Source organism: Gymnoscopelus braueri (genome assembly GCF_963280865.1).
Source record: "Gymnoscopelus braueri genome assembly, contig: SCAFFOLD_173, whole genome shotgun sequence".
Lineage (NCBI taxonomy): Eukaryota > Metazoa > Chordata > Actinopteri > Myctophiformes > Myctophidae > Gymnoscopelus > Gymnoscopelus braueri.
The window spans coordinates 70,001-79,757 of record NW_027660643.1 but is presented as its reverse complement, the minus strand read 5'-3'; the positions used below and the strand labels follow the sequence as shown (position 1 = coordinate 79,757).

Below are 9,757 nucleotides of genomic sequence, written 5' to 3'. Positions count from 1 at the left end.
GAATTTTGCCATTGCCTAGTAGGCCTTATAATATTTGAATGTTTATTTGGTGCAGTGACTTACTTTCTCCTTTCTTTTTGTGGTCTTCCATCGGGTGCCGGTGACAGGATTCCCTTCCTCCTGGTGCAGCAGAATAGGACATGGTTTTGTGTGGATAATTGCAGGGACCTTTCAGGTTTATCTTGAGCCTTGGCCTGATATATCAGTTGTTCTCTTGTTCCGTTATACAATCGTTTGGCCTTTTACTTGTTTTCTGTCTATTAGTGTTTTCACACACCTTCAGGACACCTGTAATAGAGTACCTCTTAGAGCTGACCACGTTTTGTTTATCTTCCAAGAGATTATTATGAGACTTATGTAGAGGGATTCTAGTGGCAATCTCTATTATTTAAATTTTAGACCCTGTTTAAACAAAAAACATTTCATGTCCTCTACTGCAGTGGTTTTCAACCTTTTCAGGCGGCGACCCCCCAAAAAAAATCATATTTAAACTGGGGACCCCCCAACATGATCATATTTGAACTGGGGACCCCCCAACATAATCATATTTGAACTGGGGACCCCCCACCCTGACAAGCATAGTTGAGGCATTTAGTCTGACATGGTTCCACAGATAAATATTGTGAAAATAGCTGATCTACAAGCTCACAACGCAAGGCGTTGTGAGCTTGTAGATCAGCTATTTTCACAATGTTTGCCTCTTTCTGGTCTTTTTTCATTTATTTTCTTTACTTTTCTTTTTTTTTTTACATTTTTCACTTGTCATCTGGGGACCCCCCCAAAATCATTTGGCGACCCCCCTGGTGGTCCCGACCCACAGGTTGAGAACCACTGCTATACTGTAGCATGTCACTGTGCCCCCCCCCCCCTTTTTGTCTTTTGAGTACCTATTATATATATTTATAATATAATGAAATGTATTCATCTTGGGAAACTTTAAATGTATGTTTGTTTATTGCTATTTTTGGATCCTGGGATGGGTGCACGGTCTGCACACTGTTTATGTGGTGCACAGTCTGCACACTGTTTATGTCCAGATATTCTTGACTTTATGCATTAGCCAACCTCCTGATCGAGTTGACTGTGACCTCACTTACCCTATTGGGTTGAGCCTATCATTGCATAGTGGTACCCTATATAAACGTGTGTGTATGCCCTGTTCCACTATGTATGTCCTGATGAAGGTCTGAACAGGCCATAACGTTGACGAGCAATAAATGACCAAGTGGAGCTTTTTGCAACTTTACCGGTGTGCAGACTCTTTTCCTTTTTTTCTTTAGTATGTTAGCCTTCAGTTAGTAAAGTTGAAATAAGTCAGCATTTAGAGCTGCATCCTGTAACTTTACAGTTGGATTTACCTTGGATTTGGGATGCTTTCGAGTTGTTCTTTTGTAGTTTGACCGTTATTAATTCAAAGTGCTCCATTACTGAACAATAGTAGTAATAATAGGAGTGGGACTTGAACATGGACTCTCTGTGCTGAAATTCAGACCATTAGACCACCACACCATCACTCAGTTAACCTCAACATGTGTCTCTTAGCACTGTTGAAGTTTTGCTTTGTTAGCATTCAGTTAGTAAAGTTGAAATACTCCAGCATTTGACCAGTAGAATCCAGCTTAGCCTGACTGGGTGATAAATGGTACATTTATATAGCGCTTTTATTCAAAGCGCTTTACATAGATTGTGCATTACATTCACCCATTCACACACACATTCACACACCGATGGCGGAGGAAACCATGCAAGGCACCAACCTGCTCACCGGGAGCAATTAGGGGTTCAGCTTCTTGCTCAAGGACACTTCGACACTAACTCTGGGGGAGCCCGGGATCGAACTGGGAACCTCGCGGTTGGCATCAGGCCGCTCTACACCTGAGCCAGGTGTGATCAGCTGACTAACTATAGCCCACTGACAAACCAGCAAGACCAGAACCAGAGTTCAGCGGTAAGAGTGCCTTGACATCGTAGTTGATGTCTACGGTGGAGTTCAGGACTGCGCGCCTCCGTCATGGTTTAGTCACAATGGGGGAGATGCGAGGCGGCTATGCACGGAATTTTGGGTTTTTCCGTGTCTATTCACGGAATTTCAAAAACGTTCAAAGAGAACGTTGTCCTCTGGAGATCGGGTTGCACATACATAAAGGACAGACTGGAGCTGCTTGATTCGACTGTAGAGAAACTGATTGATATACACTGATATACTCGTATATTGATGTACTATCTACAACATTGATTGAAAAAAAAACGACATGACATTTTATTCAAGACTACGACTAAAACTAAATAACATTTTGCAATCGAAATGAACTCTGTTGAGCGGTGATGGGGGGGGGGGTCACCTCTTTGGGCGTGGTCTCTCTCCGTCGGCATCGGTCAGCGGACCACCAGGCTTCCAGGCCGGCCGCCAGGACACAGAACACCTGGTGGAGAGAGAAGATAAAGTACTTATAACTTACAATGACGTCACAAAGACAGGCTGACATTATTCTTTACAACCTGCAACGCAGTGGTGGAAAAAGTACTCAAATGTTTTACTTAAGTAAAAGTATCAATCAAAGTCTCAAAGTATTTCTATCAAAATGTACTTTAAGAACCACAAGTTCAAGTGCTAAAATGTTTGAAAACAGCCGATCAACAAAGTTTTCAAATCATTGTTGTGGAGAAAAAGTACAATATTTGCCTCTGAGATATAGGCTTATTACTTTAGCCTATATCTTACTTACTAGCTTAGTGACCGTTGCTAACATAGGGTTGGACTGAACCGGTTTGGGGAGGGGCTTAGCGAAGGGTCCATTGTCTGGGCTGTTTTAAATGAGCCCAGCGAACTGCATTTTTTTTTAACTAGGGCTAACCCTAACCCTAAGCCTTTTTCAATGCTGTAGAAGGAGAATTTGCCCGTGTTTGTTTTATGGGTGGGTGGTACCAGATTGTTATTAGCGCTCCCTCTCGTTTTGTGGCTGTCGCTAACTTTTTGGAGGTATTTAGTCAGATATGCGGGTATGGGGGGCATTTCGGCATATTTGCATTTACAATTTGAAGACCAATCCCATGTTTAGTTGTTTAACCCTGTCTTCTACCCTGAGCCAGCCTAGGCTGGCAAAATGAGTGGGAGAAAGGTGGGTCATGGGCCCCACATAAATAAGATACAGACAGACAGACAGACAGACAGACAGACAGACAGACAGACAGACACACAGACACACAGACACACAGACAGACAGACAGATAATTGATATATAGATAGATATCTGTCTGATAATGAAAGGTAAAGTTTATAAAGTTGATGCGTCTATCATATCATTACGCTGAAATATGATGGAGATAAAAATGAAATATGATTGACAGCTGCCCTTCCCGCCTCTCGTTGGCTTTTATTGGTGGAGCTGCTGCTTCTTAACGAGCTCTCCTTAACGAGCTCTCGTTAGTCCAACTCGTTAAGGAGGGGAGGAGTCCTTAACGACACCTCTCCATACTGACCGGCCCCCGGACACACCCCAACACCCCAACACGCACACACACACACACACACACTCACACAGACATACCTACGCACGCACACACACATTAATAGCAACTTCTTTAATTCCTCTTTTTATGTCTCCTGTTAATGTCCTTGTTAGGGCACTGCTAATGTACTGACGCACACACACACACACACACACACACACACACACACACACACACACACACACACACACACACACACACACACACACACACAGAGAGCATCACATGCTACATGCTGAAGGAATAGACTGGACCAGTGGAACTCTAGCGCCCCCTATTCTTTGGAGAAACATGAGCCAGATATAGCTGATCTACAAGCTGCTGTGAGCTTGTAGATCAGCTCATTCCGGCCAAGAGATTTGTTGTCGAGAGAAGGAGACGAATGGAGAGTCAGCTCAGGTCTTAGAGGGTTCAGGTCTTCTTCAGCGGGTGTAGAGGGTGTAGAGGGTGTAGAGGGTTCAGGTCTTCTTCAGCGGTGTAGAGGGTGTAGAGGGTGTAGAGGGTTCAGGTCTTCTTCAGCGGTGTAGAGGGTGTAGAGGGTTCAGGTCTTCTTCAGAGGTGTAGAGGGTGTAGAGGGTGTAGAGGGTTCAGGTCTTCTTCAGCGGGTGTAGAGGGTGTAGAGGGTGTAGAGTGTTATAGTTATTTGATAACCTTAGTTACTAGTTACATTGTAGATTTTGATTATTATTACAAAACCACTTATGTACAGTATATATACTTTGGCTATTTGAAGATCTACAAGTCTACAAGTCTACAAGTTCACACGTGTCGCTGTGCGACGCGTGTGAACTGGTAGATCGGCTATTTAAAATATATATATATACATTTTACACATTTGAAAACTTGTGAAATGGAACCTTCATGCTGTATTGATACTTTTACTTAAAGGACTACTTCGCCACTATTTGAAGGCTGTTGCCATCCTTTAGTATGATATCCGTAAATGGAAAAAATAAATAAATAATCATTTGGCGATATACTGTCTGAGTCCGGTGCATTTAGCGGAGCAAAGCACCCAGCGCTCATTTCCTACAATACCCACAGTGCATTGCGCGACGCACATCCGCTTCCGCCCCCTCCCCTACCCACGAAGCAGGAAACGATAGAAAAAAAAACACGCGCTGAATCGCTTGTAGCATTTTAGTGGTAGTAGTAGTAGTACAACGTTTGTAGCATTAGTAGTATTAGTAGTAGTAGTAGTAATGCCAGTAGTTTGTGTGGTACCTGGGTGTGATGAACCCAGACAGAAGCAGAAAGGAGTCATCTCTTATCACCGTTTTCCATCGGGACTGGAGCGACGGGCGCTTTGTAAGCAGTGGCTGCGAGCTATTAGAAACCCCCGCTTTGATGAAAACACCGATCCAGTCTCAAAATAGGCTAACTAGGCTAATGTTACAGTGACTTCTTCCAAAATAAAACGTTCTTACCTCTCGAAAGAGGACACATGAAGCCTCACCACCATCTGCAGGTTGATGATTCTAAAGAGAAAGAAGAGGTGACAGGTGGCAAGAAGCCCTAAGGATGTGTAGGAGGAACCAAGCAACAGACAGACACTGGAGAATGGCGATGGGTGTTATTATTGTGATGTCTGTAAATTAATTTGACCTACCGATAGTCTCTGATGCTTACTGTAAGAATGAGAATTGAGGTTGCTAACTGTAAGACATTTGTGTTGTTGTTTAGTTTGTAGCTGGAACACCATCCACATCTACCCCAGGCACTGCAAGCCCACATGGGCTACATATGCTTCGCCAATCAGTAAGTATTCACCATGTTTACCTGTGTCAGTCTGAACTCATTCACATAAAGACTGTGCGCTATATGTAGCATCATGGATAAGTAGCTAATTGTTTTTGCATTGTACTCAGGATTGGTTGTTATTTTACATAATCAAGATGTACATTTTAACCACAAACCGTAACCCTTTAAAACCGGGAAAGCATCGGTCATTTTAGATTTTTGCATTGGCTATTCAAAAATACCAGTTATACAAGCTCACAGCGTGTCACTTAGTGCCGTGCTGCAAGCTTGTACATCTGATATTTTGGATCATTTTTTAAAGTGTTCTTGAAAGTGTGAGAACTACTGATTTACAAGGCATTTGTAGAATCGGTCTCAGATTTTAATGGGTTAAATCAGACATTATCAACTCCCAATGTTAGTGTGGTCATTGTGTTAGCTTATTTCTTTATTTCTCTTGACATTTTCTTTTTTAATTAGGCTGTTATGGACACAAGTAGCAGCAGTGGCGAAGTTTTCGACCCCAAGGATGCCGACTATTGCCCTGAAGATGATTCCTCCACCACCACCACCGCCACCACCACCCCAATGTCATCTCAAGAGGAGAAGAAGAAGAAGAAGAAGAAGCTGCTTCCTTGGCAGGAGCCTAAGGTCATTGTTTACGAGTCTTGTATCATAGAACTCTTCAGAAAGTGTCAGTGCTGTGGAGACCCCATAAATGACGCGGACATTACCTATGTCGGGGCACAGATGAAGGTTAGCTGGGACTGCCTTGGAGGACACTCTGGTACTTGGACTTCATCTCCTGAAATCAGAGGGATGCCTGAGGTGAACCTGCTCAGTGCTGCCTCTGTGCTGTTCACGGGGAGCACCATCACAGAGTTGGTGGATTGGTCTGACTTGATGAATGTGAAGATGATCCAACCCACCACCTTCTATGACATGCAGAAGTCATACCTCGGTCCTGCCATTGAGGGCGAATGTGCCCTACAGAGGGACCAGATCCTGGCCAGACTCTGCTTTGAAGCGGAGGAAAAGGAAGAGGGAGAACCATCTACGCCAGTCCACCTGGCCGGAGATGGAAGGTGTGTATGAAGAATGTAAAAGAAACGGCAGAAATAGTACTAGTACATACAATGAAAATAGTACTAATCATTAGTTTTGAATTCATTGCATTGATTGGAACTTGTCTTTATATTTTGTTTTTTTTACTTCCATCAACTTCAAAAAGATGTGACAGCCCAGGCTATTCAGCCAAATACTGCCATTACACCATGATGCTGGATGCCACAGGAGAGATTTTGCAGTCTAACCTAGTGCAGGTAATTTGGGTTGTGTTATTGCATAACATTGTGGCATAACGGCTGTTCTTAAAAAAATTTTACAACCCTTCATCCCTTACTTCCCTTACTCCCTAACTTTCTGTTTTTCTTGTAGGTCACAGAAGCATCCAGTTCAGTTGCCATGGAAGCAGTTGGCTTCAAGCGGGTACTCAAAGACCTCCTTGAAGTGGGACTACAGGTGGAGGTTGTAGCAACTGACCGCTCACCATCAGTGAGAAAAATTATGGAGGAACAGTTTCCAGAAATTGATCACCAGTTTGATCTGTGGCACACTGCCAAAGGCAAGTACAAGATAATGTAAATTAATTGTGTTTCATAATCTCTGATTTTCTATGTTGTCGGTATTTTTAGCTGTAGGTGATAATTGAGAAAAGAAACCCCAATAGTTATATTTAATATATTTAAATTACTGTTTCAGGTTTCAATAAGAAGCTGATGGCTAAAGCCAAGCGGAAGGGTCGGGGAGAACTGGCTGACTGGTCAAGGTAAGGACAGATATTCATGTAGCGTTGTGTTTGTGTGAACTTCCAAAAGCAGATCTACAAGCTCACAGTGCTTCTCTGTCCCTTTTTTTCTCTCGATAGTATAATCTTCAAGAAAATAATTGATAGTTGCAGCCCTCGTGTGTGTGGGGGATCGTAGTGCTAGCCGATATATCTAAATCATCATGTGATCAAATATCGTCATTAGAACAAATATTGTGTACCAAATGTAGGTTATATTGTCTAGCACTAGTGTGTAATTTATATATTGTGTTTCACCAAATAGGTCTCTGATCAATCACATGTGGTACTGTTCTGCTTCGTGCAAAGGAAACACAGAGGTATGTGATCATCACATTTTACCTTATTGTTTGCCCTTCTTTTACTATGTTTGACCCATTCACCTGACTGGCAAACCTTTGGTTTGGACTGTTTAACAAGAGTGCAACCCTTTTCCCTCATCTTTGTTGTTACCTTATTGTTTACCATAGTTTCTCTTATTGGTCACAGAGATCCATAATTGCATATTAATTTATTTGTTGCAGGAGTTGAGGCGTCGGTGGCTGTCCATACTGCACCATGTGCAAGACGTCCATAGCTGGACTGAGGGAGAACAAACGTACAGCTGTCTTCATCGCCCTCTGAATGCAGAGATGCGGAAGAAGAAGAAGTGGCTTTCAAGGAACTCGGAGGTATATTATTTTTATACAATTTTCTCTTTGTATGTTACTCTGTTATGGCTACTAAAAAAAACTACACACAATCTCGATTCATACATCAATGTGATCTCATTTTAAAGTACTGTTCAAAGCTCTCTTGCAACTCTAGTGTTGCCTTGCCTGCTCTGCTCACTCAGTGTTGAATGAGCTTGTTATTGAAATATGTCAAGTTGGTATAAGTGTAGTGTGAGAATCATTTTCACATTTCGTAGGGAGAAAAATCATTCTTTACCAAGAATCGTGCAGCCCTTTTGCAGATAAAAGTGACTGCTAAATGTGTAAATTAAACCCAGAATGCCGCAGCACGACAAATTGTCTCCCTACCTCTCCGCTCCCTCCATTGGCTCCCAGTTACTGAGAGTACAAACCCTACCCTAGGGTAGATCCAACCCTACAATGATTCAGATCAGCCAACTCAGGTAGTAGAAGCCCTATGAGGGGTCCACGCGCGACTGCTTATTTCTTTTCTAGTTTTCACTTTTGGCATCCATAATATCCTCTAATATAGGGATTTGATGATCCCAAGAAAAAAAGTGGTCCAAAGTGTTTTTTTCAATGTTTTATTACCTCTATGAGACCTGCAGGATGGCTGGCTGGAACTTGCCCTAGCCTTGACGACCTTGCAGGTTTATGCAAAGGCTAAAATGTAATTTAGATGTTATGTAGACAGATGCCAGGTTCATTTGTATACCTGGCATCCTATAGTGTGTATAGTTTCAATGTACAGATTCAATTTCTGATATTATACTGTTTAGACTGACTGTAGGTTCCTGGTCTACCTATGATCCATCGATGGATTACTATTTCTATGCATTTGATTACTTTGTTTACCTTGCTTACTGTAAATCACTCTGGACTAAGAGCATCTGCTAAATGCTAGCCTGGTTCCAGACGAATCTGCCTTTGCAAAATTGCATCGCACTTTAGCCCTCGGCAGATTAGGTCTGGCCCCCCTCAATAGAGATTTAATTTCTCTCCCTCCGAAGTCGTGAGGTACCAATCAGGGCCCAGTATCCAAATGTGGGCGGGCTTATCACCTTATTTGGAGCAATGACGTACAAGGAAGCACTGCTCTGATTGGTTTAGGTCTAACCAATAGAGTCCGTTTGGATCTTTTTGTAACCGCCCCTTGGAAAAAAAATTCTATCGTTGATAGGGACCAGACTAATATCCACGCAGTGTGTCATTGTCTGGCCACGCGAGGCTAGCTAAATGGCTGAATTGTAATTGCAGGTATACGAGGATTTGGAGAAACTGGTCCGTGACAAGCGCCTCCTGAAAGACCTTGAGTACTTGGGCCTCTTCAAGCACACAGGTAAACTGAAAGTGTCATAAAATGTTTTTGATTGATTGATTGATGTAGTTTATTTAGAAAGACATGAGAATAGTACATGACAGTACATAACAGTACATGGAAGTACAAATTCACAATACAAGGTCTACTAAACTGGAAACCCTCATTAAGCATTACGCTTGTTTAAGATGAGGACCCCATGCACACAAATCATGATGAAATGTTCATGATCATACTGGTGGAAAGGGCTTTCACGCCTTCTTCTGAAGGCGTGAAACACAGTTTTCCCTTTTCAATTATATTTATTTTGTGTACATTTTGTTTTATGTTCATACAGGTGCCTTGGAAGTATTCCACAGTGCAATGCTCAAGTACATTCCGAAGAGGCTATCCTTCTCCTACACTGGCATGAGAGAACGAGGCATGCTTGCAGTCCTTGAACACAATGAGAACATTGTGAAGAGAACCCAAGCCACCCTTGCCACAGGTACAGTACAGATACATTTTCTGGAATATTTTATTTCCATGTGACCTGTAAGCCTTCTGTTCTGTCCATAGCATTGTCAGTAGTGTGAAGCTGACAAGAAAAAAAAATTTTCCATTTCAGGTGGACCCCGCACCAATCAGGCATTCTGCAAGCGAACAAAGAGCTGGGTTGTGAAGAAGGTG

General features: G+C 42.5%; 1 protein-coding gene across 1 annotated transcript in view; it reads left to right on the top strand.

The window, feature by feature from the left end:
- Positions 1 to 5,736: 5,736 nt before the first annotated feature.
- Positions 5,737 to 9,757, top strand: part of LOC308081339 (uncharacterized protein) — a gene marked incomplete at its 5' end in the record, with an annotated part of 4,252 nt that continues 231 nt past the window's right edge. The window contains 9 exons of the mRNA XM_080457718.1: positions 5,737 to 6,335; positions 6,482 to 6,572; positions 6,688 to 6,874; positions 7,012 to 7,078; positions 7,362 to 7,416; positions 7,621 to 7,767; positions 9,028 to 9,109; positions 9,426 to 9,575; positions 9,696 to 9,757. The exon at positions 9,696 to 9,757 is cut by the window's right edge and continues 231 nt beyond it. Coding sequence (XP_080313844.1) covers positions 5,737 to 6,335; positions 6,482 to 6,572; positions 6,688 to 6,874; positions 7,012 to 7,078; positions 7,362 to 7,416; positions 7,621 to 7,767; positions 9,028 to 9,109; positions 9,426 to 9,575; positions 9,696 to 9,757 — 1,440 coding nt within the window. The remainder of the gene's footprint in view (positions 6,336 to 6,481; positions 6,573 to 6,687; positions 6,875 to 7,011; positions 7,079 to 7,361; positions 7,417 to 7,620; positions 7,768 to 9,027; positions 9,110 to 9,425; positions 9,576 to 9,695) is intronic.